Source organism: Rana temporaria, chromosome 2 (genome assembly GCF_905171775.1).
Source record: "Rana temporaria chromosome 2, aRanTem1.1, whole genome shotgun sequence".
Taxonomy (NCBI): domain Eukaryota; kingdom Metazoa; phylum Chordata; class Amphibia; order Anura; family Ranidae; genus Rana; species Rana temporaria.
In genome coordinates this window covers 94,805,242-94,824,560 of record NC_053490.1, presented here as the reverse complement: position 1 = coordinate 94,824,560, position 19,319 = coordinate 94,805,242, and the positions used below count along the sequence as shown (strand labels likewise).

Here is a 19,319-nt window from a genome sequence, read left to right as displayed (position 1 = left end):
CACAGTGTCTAGATCAGAAAACCAGAAATAAATATAGATACTACGCACACCGTTTCTATGAACAGGGAAATAAATGTGGTCGCCTTTTAGCTAGACAACTTAAAAAACAACAAGATTCCAGACATGTTCATAATTTAACTATACAAAATAAAAAAATTGTAGAAACACAGGCAATTGCGGCAGAATTCCATAAATTCTACGAGAATTTATATAATATTCAACAGGAATCGGCAAGCACCACTAATGAATTCCGAGTGGGGGAGATTAGGGAATATATTGCGGACTCAGAGTTACCTTCACTGCCATCTGAAGCCACGGAGATGATAAACAGGCCGATTACAGTAGAAGAAGTGCATGGAGTAATAGCAAATTTGACAATAGGAAAAAGCCCAGGGCCAGATGGCTTTACGAATTTATATTATAAAAAAAATTCTGAAAACCTGGGTGCCCCAATATGTGATTACTTCAATTCGATTAACATTCTGAATCCACTTCCTCCAGAAGCACTATTGGCACACATTACAGTCCTCCCAAAACCAGGAAAGATCCCCAACATTGTGCTAATTATAGACCAATTTCTCTGTTAAATTCTGATACAAAGTTATTATCAAAAATTGTGGCACTTAGACTACAGGATCATTTAGTGAAGCTAGTTCACCCTGATCAAACAGGCTTTATGAAGGGCCGTGAAGCTAGAGACAACACCATAAGAGCATTAAATGTCCTCCATTGGATGCAATACGGTCCGGACAAAGCCCCCAGAATAATATTATCTATGGATGCAGAAAAAGCTTTCGACAGGGTTAGCTGGATGTTTATGACTGAGGTTCTGAGGTGGATGAAAGTGGGAGAGCGTGTGATGGGTTGGGTGCTGGCGTTGTACGCGTCCCCGAGAGCAAGAGTAAAGGTGAATGGCACTTTCTCAGACTATTTCCAAATATACAATGGTACGAGACAAGGGTGTCCCTTGTCTCCCTTATTATTTGCAATGATATTGGAACCCTTACTCTGCAAAATAAGAAGAAATAACGGAATACAGGGAACGTGTATTGGGCTGGATGAACATAAGGTCTCGGCATATGCCGATGACCTGTTCTATCTATCCACACCACAGACTTCATTACCTGCCTTGATGGAAGAAGTATCTAGGTTTGGGGCCCTATCCAATTTTAAAATTAATTTTGAGAAGTCTATATTATTTCCTAGCCATGTATCTTTAAGCATGGCGAACACTCTACAAGAAGCATATCGCTTCATATGGAATAAAAAATCACTAGTGTACTTAGGGACGCATATAACGCCTGACCCTAAACTTTTATACGACCTGAATTATGGTACCTTAATGGAAGGGGTAAGAGAGGATCTTCAGAAATGGAAGGGGCAGTTTTTAACTTGGTTTGGAAGGGTGAACGCAATAAAAATGAACATACTACCTAAAATAATTTATGTCTTACATACAGTGCCAATTCACCTCCCACAGAGTTTTTTTAAGGGCATACGGAAGGCTTTTGTATCCTTTGTATGGAACGATAAACGCCCCAGATTAGCCTATGAAATTTTGTGTAGAGAAAAGTCAGAGGGCGGAGTGGGGCTGCCAGATGTAGTATCATATTATAGGGCAATGGCACTAGTACGTATACTAAATTGGAATCACGATCACTCAACTAAAACATGGGTAAAATTAGAGCAAACAATGGCAGGAAGGAACCTAGCAAGAGCTCCTTGGATACCGAAGACAGAAAGAGGGCTCTCAAAATGGATGTCACCATTAACTAATAATACACTAAGGATATGGGATAAAATAAATCAATCAGAAGATTATGCCCCTGGGATATCCCCCCTGGCTCCCCTGGAGGGATTCCCGTGGTTCCCCCCAGGCGAGGAAGTAGGATCAATGAAGGCCTGGGGAGGGACACCACATGCGGCAAATTTGCCCCATGTGGAACCCTGACCCCCTTACCTGAATTGAGACGGAGCTTGGGAACAGCCGCAATGGTGGAGTGGAGGTATCACCAATTAGGGTGCTTCTTTCAAAAATGGAAAACCAGGATAAGGCCTCTTAATTCGCTTACTATATTTGAAACCAGATGTGTAAAGATTGGGAGGGCCAATCACTTACTGTCTCAAATGTATAGATTAATCCTAGGGACACGGAGAAAAACAACACCTTACTATATTAGAGACTGGGAAGGAGAGCTAAATCACAGGTTTACCACGCTACAAATTAAAAAACGTATTGATTCTGCACACTATACATCTGTAAGCTCACAGATTCAGGAGATGTCCTATAAATTTCTATCTAGGTGGTATAGAACCCCAGTAAGATTGGCACAGATGTATAGGCTTGCGGACAATAGGTGTTGGAGGGGATGTGGACAAGAGGGTACCCTACTCCACCTGTGGTGGTCATGCCCAAAGATCAGAGGATTTTGGCAAGAGATTGCCCCTTGGGTTGGAAGGCTATCTCCCGAGGAAATAGAACTGACACCTTTAAACTTCCTATTCCACGGGTCAGCGTGGCATTATGGCTCGCCATTTTTTGCACGCTGTGATTGGCCAAGCATGCGGGTCATACTGCATGCTTGGCCAATCATCAGCCAGTAATGCACTGCGATGCTGCAGTGAATTATGGGGCGAGACACGCCACTCGAATTTGACGCAAACGGCCCAAAACGTTTGTAATTCGACAAACGATTGAACATACGATGTTCAAGTCGAACGTGAGTTTGACTCGAATACGAAGCTCATCCCTAGTTATCATCTTGTTCTCTCAGAAATCCTGAGACCACTTCCACACCCTTGTCATGAGGAATACTGGAATAGAGCGCCTCGATTTCTATTGCTGCTAAGATAGCACCAACTGGTACTGTAATCCCTTCAATAACTTTTAGCAGTTCCAAGGTATCCTTTAAATATGACGGTAGACCCATAACATGTGGTCGTAGTTGTGTATCCACATACTTACTGGCCCTTTCTGTATGGCTACCTATGCCCGATATAATGGGGCGTCCGGGGGGATTTTTGATATTTTTGTGGACCTTTGGCAAAGAATAGAATGTTGGGGTAATGGGCCACTTGATTTCTAAATACTCACGTAGATCTGTATCAATAAGATTTTGTTGATGGGCATCTGTGATAATAGAAAGGTATTGGGACCTAGCTTCTGTAAGATTCTCATAAGGTACTGCCCTATACCACTCTTTGTTGTTTAAAATTGTGTTACACATTGTTATGTATTGAGCTTTGTCCATGACGACCACGTTACCTCCCTTATCCGATGGCTTAATAATTAGTTTGTCGTTTGAAATAATATTGGTCAGAGCATGATGCTGGATTCAAGATAAATTATTTTCCATAGATTTGGGAAGAGTAAGATTTTCAATTTGTTTTTTAGTCTGCTTAAGACAGGCCCAGACTGCGGGGCACGTCTGGAGGTTGGGGAATTGTTGTGACTTGGCTTTAAATTTACAAGGTTCTGGGACTTGTTCAGTGTCAGATTCCTCATCATCAATAGTTAGTTTACTAGACTCTGTTGATCCTTCATTTTCATCCAGTAGTTGGATCAAGATCTTTAAGGCTCTGAAATTTTGAACTTTAAAGCCCTTATATAGGTCCTCTTTTCTTCTTATTGTCGGTATCAAAAATATATTTGTAAGTTAGGCTCCTTGCAAAAAGATGCAAGTCCTTCGCTAAGATGAATTTATCAATTTTCTGCGAAGGGCAAAAACTCAAGCCTAATCGCAGCACTTCAGTTTCGGCAGAGGAAATCTCATAGGAAGAGAGATTAACTACGTCTAGTCCTGATTGATAAGTGTCTGTTTGATTACAAATGGGTCTCTCTTGCACATCCTCATCTGACGGATGGGTGAAGCTGGAATGTGAGTTGATCCTAAAGGGACTGAACCTGGGTTATTGTGTCTGTTACTTATTTTAGGAGTGGCTCCTAATTCCCTTAACGATGTTGAATCATTATCGATAGAAAACATTAGTAAGTGCTATCCATCACCGGGTCACCATGTGTTTCTCCCCCCAACTCATGAGTAACATTTGAGTGATTACTCTGTGCTTGTGGTTAGACAATACCTTTCTTAGTATTCCCCTCTGTGCATTATTACTACCACCATTACCGCGTTTCAGTGAGCGTCCTCTACCCGAGGGTCCTTGTGGGGTTTTGATTATCGGTTTCTGAGAGGAGATGGAGGAAGATGAAATAGAAGCATCAGAGTCAGATTTATATAACAAACTGTCTTGATGTACATTTTGTCTATGGATTTTATTTATTTTGTTTTCATTGCTTATTGGGATTGTGAGACACCACCATCTGTTTCTGGAAACAATCCGACCCCCTCTTTTTATACTGCATATAGCTGGCTGCTAAGGAGGGGTCGGGAAGCCTGCCGCAATTAGGAAAGACTGACGACAATGTGACTGGCGACAATGGCTAATCTGCGATACTCTGCGGACTCTATTCGGGGTCTGAGACAATTCGCAACAGCATTACTAGCCGTCACCAAAAAGGCCTTAAAAATAGGGCAACTTTTGAGATTCGATCGACGATCGACCATCAAAAATGTAAACTATTTAACCCAGCTCAAGCACATATCATGTGCTTTGATCAACACAAGATCGGGAGTAAAACACTGATTAGAAATCCACGATTTCTTACTACAAAACGATCTAGACTGCCTCTTTATTACAGAAAGCTGGCTCTCAGACGACTGCAACACCATTCTCGGAGAATTGGTGCCAGAAAACTATCGCATTATAACGTAAAACAGAATAGGGCAAAGAGGAGGAGGCCTGGCGGTGATCCACAAGAATCACATTACAATCACTAAGCCAGCCCTTCAAAATCCTCTTCCATTCATGGAAACCCTTACTCTTCAACTTCAAACTTCCCCCCAGGAGACTGTTCACATTCTCCTCTGCTATAGGTCACCTGGGCCAAAATCGCAGTTTTTGCCATCTTTAACGGAGTTTATATCCACTTATACCCTTAACAGCAAACACCTTTTGCTGCTCGGGGACTTTAATCTGTGGGCCAACTCCGCACAGGATCCCATTGCGGACGCCTGCATCGATCACCTGGAGGGATTAGGGCTACAGCAACTTATATGCGGGCCAACACATGCTTCAGGTCACACACTCGACCTAATTTTCAGACAAAATCTGAAAATAAGCATTTTAGAAAATGAACCATTGCCATGGACAGACCACCATGCAATCAATTTCATAATCTCCAAAATTCCCCCAGTGATAAAAGCACCCAAGCCGGTGACAATACACTGGGCTAGATCTCAGAAGAAGCTCCATTCGGAACTCTTTAAATCTACCTTGGGAAACAGAATCAAAACAATCCATCCACATCAAACAGCCGCAGATACACTGGATGCCATAAACGCAGCCCTGCTACAGTCAGCCGATTTAGTAGCACCGAAACGCAAAGCCTGCATCCGAAAAAGAAAGTCTGGCTGGTTCAACAACCAGCTGTCGCTTCTGAAGCAAGAGCGCAGAAGGGCGGAAGCCGCCTGGAAAAGAAGCCCTGCAGAGGATAACCTCATCATCTACAAGGCAGTAACAACACGATATCATAAAGAAATCTTCAAAGCCAAGAAACATCATTTTTCTATGGCGATTAACAGCGCCCTAAACCGTCCCCGCAAACTCTTCAAGATGGTCACCCAGACCATGAATCCAGGATGTCTTGAAGTCCCCAACTCAGACACCCAAGAGTTCTGTAATGAACTATCGGATTTCTTCATCAACAAAATTGAAAGAATCCGGGAAAGCATCTTGCAAAACAATACCCCCCTCAACCCCACCGTCAATCAACCACAAAACACCCACAGAAACGCTCTACAATCAACAAAGTTCACTCTGGAACCGATCTCCATCGATACCACAAAAAATATCACTGGTGCTTTGCGGAACAGCACATCGCCCAATGATATCATCCCCACCAAACTGCTGAAGGAATGTGCCGACATCCTGGCACCACCCATCACACAGCTTATAAACCAGTCATTTAAGGAAGGCACAGTGCCATCCCTGTTGAAAGAGGGCACAATCCAGCCCATCTTGAAAAAACCTAACCTGGATCCCAAGGACCCAACTCACCGCCGTCCCATAACAGGCCTAAATGTTCTCTCCAAGATAATGGAGAAAGTAGTGGTACAACAGCTGCAACAGCATCTAGATACCCACAATCTACTGGATCCATTACAATCAGGCTTCCGTCCCGGACACGGGACAGAAACGGCCTTACTCAAAATATGGGACGATGCCCTCGAGGCCGCAGACGAAGGAGAATCTTGTCTCCTGGTTCTGCTGGACCTAAGCGCAGCCTTTGACACGGTAGACCACAAACTGTTACTGATGCGACTAGCCAAGGTAGCAGAAGTCGCAGAAGGTGATTTACCATGGTTTTTTTCCTTTCTTGAAAACCGATCACAAACAGTTAAATTGGGTTCTTTCACGTCGGGAAAGCGCACGGTGTCATGCGAGTCCCCCAAGGATCCCCCCTGTCACCGGTGCTTTTCAACATCTATCTTCGCCCTCTCTTTGATATTATCAGTAGCCAAGAACTACTCTATCACTCTTATGCAGACGATACGCAACTTTATTTTCGCATCTGCAACAAAAAGGATCATCATCCCAGTTTAGAGAAATGTCTCTCTTTGATAGAAAACTGGATGACAAAGAGTTATCTTAAACTCAACAGTTCAAAAACAGAACTCCTTATGTTTCACGCCAGCCGAAAGAGTCAACTGGCAACAACCTGGACACCCCCGCCCATTCTGGGCCAAATCATCACCCCTAGCTCCAAAGTCAAAAGTCTCAGGGTCATCTTAGACACCTTCATGACAATGGACGCACAAATAGGGTCAGTAGTCAGCGGAGCGCACCATCTGTTGCGCCTACTACGCAGACTTATTCCATTTATCCCCAAAGAAGACGTAGCAGTCGTGGTGGGAACAATCGTGAATTCCAGACTGGACTATGCTAACGCCCTGTACCTCGGACTCCCAAAGTACCAAATCTCCCGTCTGCAAGTCGTTCAGAATACGGCCGCCAGACTGGTGACTGGGAAAAAAAAATGGGAATCAATCTCACCTTCGTTGAGAACCCTTCACTGGCTGCCAGTAAAAGACAGAATTGCATTTAAAGCACTCTGCCTGACACATAAGTGCATCCATGGGAAGGCTCCGCAATATCTTTGCGACAAGATAAAACCTCACAATTCGAATCGCGTTGTGCGATCCACCGACCAAAATCTGGTCAGGGTACCAAAAACCAAATACAAGTCCAAAGGAGAAAGAAGGTTTGCTTTTCAGGGTCCTAGACTATGGAACGCTTTACCAACCAGCATTCGGTTGGAGGAAAACCACCTGACTTTCAGAAGACAGATCATAACTCTGCTCTTTTGATGTCATGAGACACGTACAACTAGCGCCCAGAAGCGATTCAGTTCGCATGCGCCGCGCTTTATAAGTTTTTGATTTATTCATTCATTCATTCATTAACAACCGATGAGTCGTCAGCTGGCTCGCCACTCAATGTAAAAAAAAAAAATGCAGGCTAAAAAAAAAAATTGTGCAAAAAAAAGTGTGCCCCCTCAGGTTCATACCAGACCCTTATACGAGCATGCAGCCCGGCAGGTCAGGAAAGGGAGGGGACAAGCGAGCGCCCCCCCCCATGAACCATACCAGGCCGCATGCCCTCAACATGGGGACAAAGCACCTTGTCTCTATGTTGATGGGGACCGCTCGGGGCATGATGGGTTTGTGATGTCACAAGGGGGCATGGCCTCTGGATGACGTAATCTGATTGCCACGCCCCATCGTTATTTTAGAAATGCAGGACATCGGCGCTGACAGATCAGCGGAACGCAGCATCGGAGGAGGGTCGTCGGAAGCGGTGGCAGAGGAAGAAGAATTCCGGACAAAGATGATGGAAGAAGAGCGGAAGAAGAAGCAGGGGGAGAAGTAGAAGACCGGAGGATGAAGATGTGGGAGAAGATGGAGGAAGACCGGAAGAAGAAGCAGAGAAGAAGAAGATATTTTTAATAAAAGATTTGTCAAAAACTGTCTACTGTATTTTTTAACACTACACTGCTTTTTTTTGTTAATGGATAGGGGTACAATGTACCCCATACTCATTCACACAGGGGGGGGTGGATCTGGGGGCCGCTTCCAGGTACCGATAAGCCCCCCGCAGACCCCGACAACCACCGGAAAGGGTTGTCGGGAAGAGGCCCTTGCAAGGTGCTTTGGTGTGGGGGGTGCAGAGCCCCCCTGCCCCAAAGCACCAATCCCCCCATGTTGAGGGCATGTGGCCTGGTATGGTTCATGGGGGGGGGCGCTTGCTCGTGATAAGGGTCTGGTATGGATTTTGGGGGGACCCCCACTCCATTTTTTTTTTTTTTTTTTTACATTTTGGCATGTCCCCTCCAAATCCATGCTAGACCCCAGGACCTGGTATAGTTGCAGCGGTCGGCTTCCCAGCCCCCTCCTTAGCAACCAGCTATATACAGTGTAAAAAGAAATGCAAATCGCTGTAAAATCGCAGTAAAAACGTGTGTCCAAAAGTGCGGCAAGCACCGCAAAAAGCACTGCAGAAGCGCTCAAAAGCAACATGCATAGATGTGAATCAAGCCTTCTGACTGATAGAAGCTCCGTGGTTTGTACCTCCCTGACACAAGTAAGGAGTTCTGCCTTGGAAGGGGAAGTAGCTTGTTTTCATTTGAGCACAATTTAGACATGTTAGAATTTGTGAGATAAGCTTGCTTGTGGATGCTGGCAAATGATGAAAGAGACCATGATAGTCCAATAGGTTTTTATACTGTGACATGCGCAGTATATATGGCATAGGGAACCTACTTCTGGTGGCATCTCCAGCATGTGTTGGAGGTGGACAGATAAATTGCATGAAGACATTATGGGGTGTAGTACCAGCGAAACAATATTTTACATATATTTTTCCTTTTAAAACGTGCAGGTGGAGCTTTTGCTTGCTCATCGCCAAATAGTTTGCCAGTGGGGAGCTCTCTTGACCCAAGTATTTTTTCCCACTTTCTCATGTATTTGAATTTACAAAATGGATCACTTGCCAGAGTAAACAGGAGTTTGTAAATGGCAGAAATTAACCCCTTTCTACATGGTACATCATATGTGTTTAAATGGAGTAGAGTTTGAAGGTGGCATATTTGTTATGTTAGCAAAGGGGCATATTTGTACATATGAATAGGGTTGACTGGAGACAGTCAGGGTTTTTCCAATTCAGTCCACTTGTTATACACTTGGGAGGCGGACCAAAATGCAAGAATTCTTAAGCTGCAACGTAATATTTGAGTCTGGGATTGCAAGACCAACTTGGAGTTTAGAGGTGTTTAGGGCTGATTTTAGGTAGTCTGTGGCCATTATGAAAGGTTGTTTGAGGGTAAGTGAGTCATCATCAGCATACAGAGTATAAAGGTTTTATTCTTCACTTGGCTGCATTTGATATTGGTTTTGATGCAAGCTGAAAGTGGTTCTATACATAATGCAAAGATGAGGGGGCATCCCTGATGGGTGACATTATTTATCTGGAACCTGATAGGGCTGGCGTACACACACTCACTTCAGTATACACATACATAGCTCTTCAGAATATAAATAAAAATGGTTTGTACACTGCGTGGTATGCAGGTCATCTTGGGAGGCCCCTGATCCTTATGTTATTTTATGTAACCTGTTGTCTAAGTCATTAATGTGGTGTTGGAGGTTGTGGATAACAGTAGCCTGGGAGACTGATCTTTCCTCCAGGAGAAATCTTGTTTGGTAGTTTGTAGGTCACCCTCCAGCATTTCAATATTAGCAGAGGGGTCGAAGATCCTTCCAGAGGGAACCTATTTCAGAGCAGCAGGTTCCCCTGACCTCTTTGATTAAAATGCAGAATTGGGTATGTGGCAGGCATATTCTTTTCAAGTGGAGTAATCCTCATAGTCATAATCCTCATGTTCTAAGTAGGAGGAATGGGAATTTTGGGTATTCCTAGGGTGGCATAGTGAAGATTTCTGAACCAAGGCTTGGCCAGAAGCAGGGTAGGTACATGACATGTTGCTGGAGTGATATATAAGGGGATGGCCCTGCTTTTGGTAAGAGTGCCCAGTAGTGGCCGGTGGAGCATACCTGTTGTAGCCTGAGGAGCTAGAAGGGTGATTAGGAGAAGCAGGTGTGGTGTTTTTGGGTGTAGTGCATTGGCTGCTCATTCAAAATAAGAAGACTGCCTTAACACAATGCGCAATAACATTGTGCATACTGTAACACACTATAACATTGAGTTTAGGTTTAAATGGATCCTTAAATGTAATTCGCTCTGAGATATATAAGGTGTAGTTGTAGCAAGTATGTAACATACAGCCCAATGTGAAGCAATCCAAAGTATGAAATGCACTGAGTGCAAGTGCCAGGAGTATGTAATTCACAGCCCATTGTATAGTATGCAATGGTCCATAGTATGTGATGCACAGAATATAGGGGTCAGTAGTATGTAACACATAGAGTGCAGGGGTGAGGAGAATGCAATTCAATGTACATACAGTTGTGTTCAAAATTATTCAACCCCCCAATGCTGTAAAGGGTTTTAGGGAATTTAGTGTACATTTGTAATTGTATTCAGAATGACATCCTACAGGGCCTTCTTAAAGAACCATATGCAACTAAAATGACATCAATTGGTTTTGTAATACAGTAGTAAATGTTTCTTTTGTGAATTCTTCATTTACACAATTATTCAACCCCTTAAAGACTACCACTCTGAAGAACAGAGGTTCATTGAAGTGTTTTCAATCAGGTATTGAAAACACCTGTGGATGTCAGGGAGCAGCAATAAAGCCTAATAAGCACCAATTAGGCAGCTTTAAAATGACTGTGATACTCAGCTCCTTCTAGACATTTACTGGTGTGGTTACAAACATGGTGAAGTCAAGAGAATGGTCCAGGAAGACAAGAGAAGAGGTGATTACTATTCACAGGAAGGGCAATGGCTATAAGAAGATTGCAAAGATGTTAAACATACCAAAATACACCATAGGAAGCATAATTCGCAAATTCAAGGCAAAGGGCACTGTTGAAACGCTACCTGGTCGTGGCAGAAAGAAGATGCTGACTTCGACTGCTGTGCGCTACCTGAAGCGTAGAGTGGAGAAAAGTCCCCGTGTGACTGCTGAGGAACTGAGAAAAGATTTGTCAGATATGGGTACTGAAGTTTCTGCTCAGACAATACGGCGCACACTGCGTAATGAAGGCCTCCATGCCAGAACTCCCAGGCGCACCCCCTTGCTGTCTCCAAAGAATAAGAAGAGACGACTGCAGTATGCCAAAAGTCATGTGGACAAACCACACAAGTTTTGGGATTGTGTTCTGTGGACTGATGAAACTGTTTGGGCCCATGGATAAACGCTATGTTTGGAGGAGGAAGAACAAGGCCTATGATGAAAAGAACACCTTGCCCACTGTGAAGCATGGCGGGGGTTCAATCATGCTTTGGAGCTGTTTTGCTTCTGCAGGTACAGGGAAGCTTCAGCGTGTGCAAGGTACCATGATTCTCTTCAGTACCAGGAGATATTGGATGACAATGTGATGTAGTCCGTCACAAACCTGAGGCTTAGGAGACGTTGGACCTTTCAACAGGACAATGATCTCAAGCATACCTCCAAGTCCACTAGAGCATGGTTGCAGATTAAAGGCTGGAATATTTGGGAGTGGCCATCGCAGTCACCAGACTTAAATCCGATTGAGAACCTCTGGTGGGACTTAAAGAAAGCAGTTGCAGTGCGCAAGCCTAAGAATGTGACTGAACTGGAGGCTTTTGCCCATGACGAATGGGCGAAGATACCCGTAGATCGCTGCAAGACACTTGTGTCAAGCTTTGCTTCACGTTTAAAAGCTGTTATACCTGTAAAAGGATGTTGCACTAAGTTCTAAGATTGAATGTCACTTGGGGGTTGAATAAAACTGATAATGATGTGAGCACAGAAAAGACATTTGTGGTTATTTCATTATAAATGTTATGTTATATTTGTCTGACCTACACGTGCCTCTTTGATTTAATTGTAAGCAGGATGACTGAATGATCAAAATCAATGTCAAACTGGGCAAAACAATCAATTTCAGTGGGGGTTGAATAATTTTGAATACAACTGTATGTTTGCTGGGGAGGGGGAACTTAATAAACAACTTTTACAGAGTGTATGAGTAGATAACACACAGATTGAAGGGGGCAGTAGTATATAATGTACAAAGATTTTGTAATGTACAGTGTCAGGAGTATGAAGGCCACAAAGTGAATCAACTGTGGGTATAGGATTGTGTATTTGGCGGTTTTCTATTTGTTTTTTTCACCATTGGTTGAACGAGATGGACTTTTGTCTTTTTTCATCCTACGTATGTATGTACTATGTATCTGGGGAGTGGTAGCATTTCTCATTGTGGTTGGATTTATGTATAAGGATTGTAAGATGTCTTATTCCCGATGCTGCAATTCCATTACATTTGAAGAAGTTTAATTTTATGGCGCTGTAACTGCTTTTTAAGGTTCTGGGTTATTTACCATAAAGTAAAATGTAGTGCCCTCAGTGCAGGGTTCAGAAGTGTGTAACATACAGTCCAGTGCGCAGAGTGCCATGATCAAAACTATGTAACCCACAGAATGCAGGGTCGGGTTTGTTATGCATGGTCCAGTATACAGAGTGCAGTGGTCAGAAGAATGTAATACTCCAAGTGTAGGGGTAAGAATTACTTTAACACACAGGGTCAGAAGTATGTAACATACAGAGTGAAAGAGCCAGGAGTATGTCGTGCACAGCGTGTGGAAGAATGTAATGCACAGCTCATTGTACAGAGTGCAGTGGTCAGGAGTATGTATACACAGAGTACAGGAGATGGGCTTATGTAATACACAGGGTGCAGGTGTCAGGAGTATGTAATGTAAGGAGCTTGTAATGCAGAGATCACTGCATAAAGTACAGACTTTTGTAATGCACAGCATTCAGGGCCCAGAAGTATATAATCTACATAGGTCTGGGTTATGTTTTGTACAACCAAATGTACTTTCTAGTAATGTGATCAAGAAATTATTTGCGCAACAGCCCCCTATGTATTTCGAATCATAACTGCATGCACACTGAATTACTTAAAGTTGTCAGACTGTATATAAAGTGTTATGCTAAAAATTGCATTACAATCTATGCACATGTTATATAAAGCATTGCAATAAAAATCTCCAAGAAAAGTCTGTACATATGCATGTATATAAATGACAACAATTATTCATCCAAAACTACTCATGTCACCCAAAACTGCATACAAATTAATTGTTGGAAAAAGTATAAATAGTCCCAAGTGAAGAGAAACCTACGGTAAATCCTAGTAGTACAAAATCATGCTTCTTCAATGAAAGTGTGCTTCAGTTGAAAAGACACAATCCTGCACCTTCCCCTAGGGCAGTGATGGCGAACCTATGGCACGCAAGAAAATCCTGTACGAGGTGTATCTCGTCCACAAAACATCCCCTCCCATAGAACTACATCTCCCACACAGCTCTGTGGCCAGGAGTGACGTGTCTAGGGTGGGCGTGGATGAGATGAAGTTGCGCTGCTGGGGTGAATGAAGTTTGGAAGGTGGAACACATGGTGGGAATTGAGCCAATGGGTGGCCGTGATGATGCCTAATGAAGTAGGGAAGAAACATGTTTAGCTGTGTACACTATGTTTCTCTGCCTCATCATTTATATATAACCCTGCTATGGATGTGTGATCTGTACGGTGGAGTGATAAGAAGGAGAAATCCGGAGCAGGGTGGAGGAGGACTGAATAGCTGATCTCTGGTTATTGAGATCCTGGGTTACACATATTACATGTGTATTCCTTGTTCCTAGAGGTGAACAGGTTTTTCACTTGGTAAAGGATGAGCACAGAAGCATGAATAGAGCAAAAATAAGAGAGACACTGGACTGTGGATCATTGAATATAGGACTTTTTTTAATGTGATGCATTATATATTTCTTAAAATGTGACATTTGATTTTGAGTATGTATTGGTAAGGAGTTGTGCTACACTATGTTTATTGGATTCAGGCCTGATTCACACTTGTGCAGGTTGCAGCTTGCATATTGCAGGTGGTTTTTGCATTTTTTCAATACACATCTATAAACCATTGAAGTCTATGGAACCAGAATAAAAACCCTGGCCCTTTCCATAAAATGCACAGATGTGAACTACATCCATAGGAAACCATGTTAAATGGACTGTAGTGTGTTTCTGCAAAACTGAAAACACACTAAAAAAGGCATAGGTGTGAGCCAGGCTTAATTAGTTTCATATGGTGGGTGGAATCACCGTTTAGTGTTTTAGTAAGCAACTACAGCAGAATACACTTTATTAATATTTCGGTCTGATTGCACTGATTGATTTTATTCACTTGATATCCTTTTTATATGCTGTTTGCAGGATTGTCATAAGCTTTATGACAGTCCTCCGACCCCCATATAAAAAAGGATAGACAATGTTATCCCCCTAAAATTCACACTCAAGGGCTCAGGCACCAAACACATGCTCTTGCACTGTTTAAACACGCATCAGCATAGCGGCTATACACATGCATAGCTGCAATCAGATCACTGCTCCTCATCATGACAGCCCAATGATTTCTGATGTGTCCCATGTTCACCACCAGACATCGCAGCACATGCTCATCAAGTTCTGTATATGTTGGCACTTTGAAATAAATACCTAGGTTTCATTTTGCAGTTTTGGGCACTTGGGCTCAAAAAGGTTCGCCATCACTGACATAGGAAATCTATCTCATAAGATCAAAAGAAAGAGGCAAACCATAGTGTTCATACACATACTTTCTAGTAAGTCAGTGCAGCATACAGGCAACTAGCATTTTTTAAATGAGGTCAGCAAAGGCAGCACCCATAAAGTGGGAAGTATATAAATATGTATATTTGTATACCATAATGTCTTTGTTATATGAACAGTAACTACCTAATAGTTTTTCCCTTCTTTTGTTATATATTTAATGCTGGTATTTACATAGTTAGCAATTAAATTTAAGCTACGGTATGTTAAATTTTAGGCCACGCTGAAGGCTTTAATCAACAATAAAGAATATGAGAACATCGTTTCAACCACTGAACTACAGAAGACCACTGGAACAGTATGTTACAGATAATCTCGATATACACATTTTAAAGCATTATACTGAAGAAGTTTTTATTTGAATTGCAATTTTCTCTTTAACCATACTTGTGGGAGCTGTGGTACTAAAAATTTCATAATAATAATATTTGGCACTAATACGTTTTTATCATGCACATTACACACTTATCACAAACAGTTATTTTATCATACCTGCATAGAAAAAGTATTTTACTAATTTGTAAAGAGGAGCTCTAGTAATTTTTGTGTTTTATTAAATGTCAGCAGCTGCAAAAACTGTAGCTACTGACATTATTAAACAGACACTCACCTGTCCCAGAATCCATTGATGTGCTCACCTGAGCCGATCCTGCTAACATTAGCATGGCGGATGGAGGGACGCGTGGGAGAGCAGCCTGATGATCTGTTGTCCCAGCATATTTCTCTTGGAACCCTTAGGATGTCCATTGACTTGGTTAGTTGCATGGTGACCACTTTTCCATATTGGATTTAAAATCATATGCCCTGGCCACCTATATACACTTGATGGCCTTGTGCCTGCCCCAGAGGCTAATGTTCTGGGCTATACAGTCCGCGGCCATGATTTACTTCCTCTCATGATAGTGGGTCCTGAAGAAGCCATACTGTGGTGAAAAGCGTTGACCTCTACTAATGGAAGTGTACAAATTTTGTTTGTGTACATCATCCTTATATGATTGTCTCTTTACACTTCCATATTCATTGGGCTAGCTTTCTGATATCAGACCCTAACCAATGTTTTGGCTACTAGGGCTCTATTTGCTAGTTTATGACTTCTTTGTATGTTTATTTTAGATTTTAATATTTACAAATACATTTTCTACCATTTATAATTATGGTCATCTCCTTTCCTGTGCCAATAAGGCCTCATGCACACTGGATGTTATAATAACGTTATAAAAATACCAGTAACATTGCAGTGAGTTTTTCAATGTTTTTTGCAATAGCGTTTTTTAGCGTTAGCGTTTTTAAGCTTTTTTTTTTATTTATTGTTTTTTTTTTTAAATGGGATCAAAAATGTTGAAAAATGATGGTGAGCCACGTTTATCAGCGTTTTTAACCACGTAAGGACCGCCTCCTGCAGATATACGTTGGCAGAATGGCACGGCTGGGCACAAGCACGTACCTGTATGTCCTCTCTAAGTGCCCAGCCATGGGTCGCAAAAGGTCCCCGGACCTGAAGAACGAGGAGAGCCGTTCTTCACAGTGGCAGCTTCATTGATCGTGTGTTCCCTGATATAGGGAAACACGATCAATGACGTCACGCGTCCAGCCCCGCCCCCCTACAGTTAGAAAACATATGAGGTCAGACATAACCCCTACAGCGCCCTCTAGTGGTTAGCTCCCAAACTGCAATTGTCATTTTCACAGTAAACAATGCATTTTTTTGCTGTGAAAATGACAATGGTCCCACAAATGTGTCAAAATTGCTCTGATAATAAAATAATAAAAATGCAATAAAACTATCTCCTATTTTGTAAACGCTATGAATTTTGCGCAAACCAATCGATAAACGCTTATTGCTAATTTTTTTTTTTTATACCAAAAATAGGTAGAGGAATACGTCGGCCTAAACTGAGAAAAAAATAAAGTTTTTTTTATATATTTTTGGGTGATATTTATTTTAGCAAAAAGTAAAAGATATTGCATTTCTTTCAAATTTTTTCAAAATACCACTAAAAGAAAGCTATATTTGTGGGAAAAAAAGGATGCCAATTTTGTTTGGGAGCCACATCGCACGACCAATTGTCAGTTAAAGCGACGCAGTGCCGAATTGCAAAAACTGGCCAGGTCCTTTAGTTGCATAAAGGTCCTGGTCTTGAGTGGTTAAAAAATAATTGACATTACAGTGTTTTTACAGTTATTTTTTATTTTTATTTTTTACAGCCAAAAACGCCCCAGCCAAAAACAGTTAACAGCTTATGTATGCATAGACACATAGGATAAAATGCTGGAGAGTTTTTTTGACTGTAGAAAAAAAAATCTGACGCCTAACACAGCAGCTGTAAAAAACGTCCAGTGTGCATGAGGCCTAAAGCCGGCTTCATATTTTATGTGGGATCAGGGTATTCCAACCCACAATAAATGTTGTTTTTAAAAGTATCTTCTCATTTGTGTTATCTTATATATGGACATATTGATCTTTTGTGTTATTCGCTGTAGATTGCTTTGGACCTACCCACTGAATATCCTGCAACTTGTTCTGACATTAAACAAAATGTTGTGCTACATTTCATTCTTGTCTGTATTTTCCTATGGATAACAGAAGCAATTGTGCAGTTTATAAACATCTCATGATTCAGGTGACCGTTCATAAATTCCCTGACTGTCGTGACAGTAAACAAGCCCCATCCTCTTTTACTGACATGACATGACATAACAGGTGCAGAAGGTGGGTCCTTTTACAATAAATGGAGCAGGAGAAGAAGCTAATATTTAACTAGTTTATATATGTATCCAAGTGTGCACTGTCCAAAGCACCTTTTCTGATTTCATGTTTACAAAAAGAAGAGGAAGGGTGAATTGGAATGCTTATATACAAATGCCCTTTACTGAATTGATTTACTAACAAATCGACTAGAACAACCCCTGTCAAAAATACCCCCAATAAATGCTAATACAGGTCACAATGTTGTCAGCCAACAACCAAACATGCACCCCTGCACACTTCAATCACCCCCTGTGGTATCTATATTGTACTAAAGTGCTGATGTAGTTCACTGTACATCAAGAGAACCCTACAGTGCCAAAAATGGCATTGACATTCCTATGACAATTCCTTGTGTCAAGGGTATCTCGAACTCCAATGAACTTAGTTTGTGTGTGTGAATACATCCATTACATGTACACGAGCTGTAGAATCAAGCCAGTATATAACCAATGAGTCGACAGTGCAGAGACTAATCATTCATATGGACCCATATGTTAGCTGACAGCAAGAAGATGCAGCAGACAACAGCAATTTTGGAGAGAGAGAAACCTTTTTATGCTTACTCAAAGGTGTCAACTTTCTATTACAGATCCACCTTGCAGGGTTTCTAAAAAATACAATCACATCAGGGGGAACACACTGAAGCCTTCCTGTGGAGTTGTTGATCTGCCTGGGAGGTTGGCGTTTGTCACTGCTCAGTTGTGTATTCCTCTTTTCTGGCTGCCAACAGGGTCACCACACATGCAGCAGCCTGAGAACCAAAACCAGAGTGGTGTCACTAAATCCAGGACATACCAAAGAGTAGGGGGCATAAGGTGTAGGATGGTTCCACAATAACATGTTGCATCCGTGGCAGTACAGACTTTTTCACTGTGTGTCATTCTTTCTTTCTCTGGTTCGAGAATAAAAGCAAACACCTTGGGGGAGATTTACTAAAACTGGTTCACACGGAATCTGGTGCAGCTGCGCACTTTAACCAATCAGCTTCTAACTTCAGCTTGTTCGATTAAGCTTTGACAAAAAACCTAGAAGCTGATTGGTTATGATACACAGCTACACCAGATTCTGTGCGCACCAGTTTTAGTAAACTCCCCCCGTCTATTCTTCATCTGTTTAAATTGTAATTTACTATCCTGACGGATGGAGGAACTTCCCTCCTTCCGGGGTGTGCTTAGGTGGTGCGGGTGGGTAGATCCACTATGGTAATAGCTCAGAACATGTCCCGCATATGATGTTCACTACTCCCCAGGCCGCGCTTCCAGGTATAGGCACGCCCCGGAGATGCTCTTTGCCACATATGCTTCGTTTGACAGCCCGGGACAGGATCCCTATTGTCATGCAAGGGGACTGTTATATTTCCTGGATTCTAATTGCTGGGCCATGTTGGCCGACGTTACAGCTGTATGTCTGTTTTTTCTATGCAAAACTTTTCTTGAAAATAAAGATTATATAAAAAAAAAAAATTGTAATTTACAGTTTTAATCGCTGCTACTATATTTTGTGTTATTTCTTTGTATTTAGATACTTCACAAGCTCACAGCTCGGGCTTTCATTCGAGACTATGAAGATGGCATTCTCCATGAGCAAGAACATGAAAATGAGGTAAGTGAGTTATAATAGATGGCTAAATTATATGGGCACAATTGTTCAGTACAATAAGGACTCATG

General features: G+C 42.0%; 1 protein-coding gene across 3 annotated transcripts in view; it reads left to right on the top strand.

The window, feature by feature from the left end:
* PARP4 (poly(ADP-ribose) polymerase family member 4) overlaps positions 1 to 19,319 on the top strand; it is a 381,003-nt gene that overhangs the window by 260,931 nt on the left and 100,753 nt on the right. For all 3 annotated transcript variants that reach the window (XM_040340552.1, XM_040340551.1, XM_040340554.1), the window contains 2 exons: positions 15,120 to 15,200; positions 19,173 to 19,253. In XM_040340552.1, the coding sequence (XP_040196486.1) occupies positions 15,120 to 15,200; positions 19,173 to 19,253 (162 nt within the window). The remainder of the gene's footprint in view (positions 1 to 15,119; positions 15,201 to 19,172; positions 19,254 to 19,319) is intronic.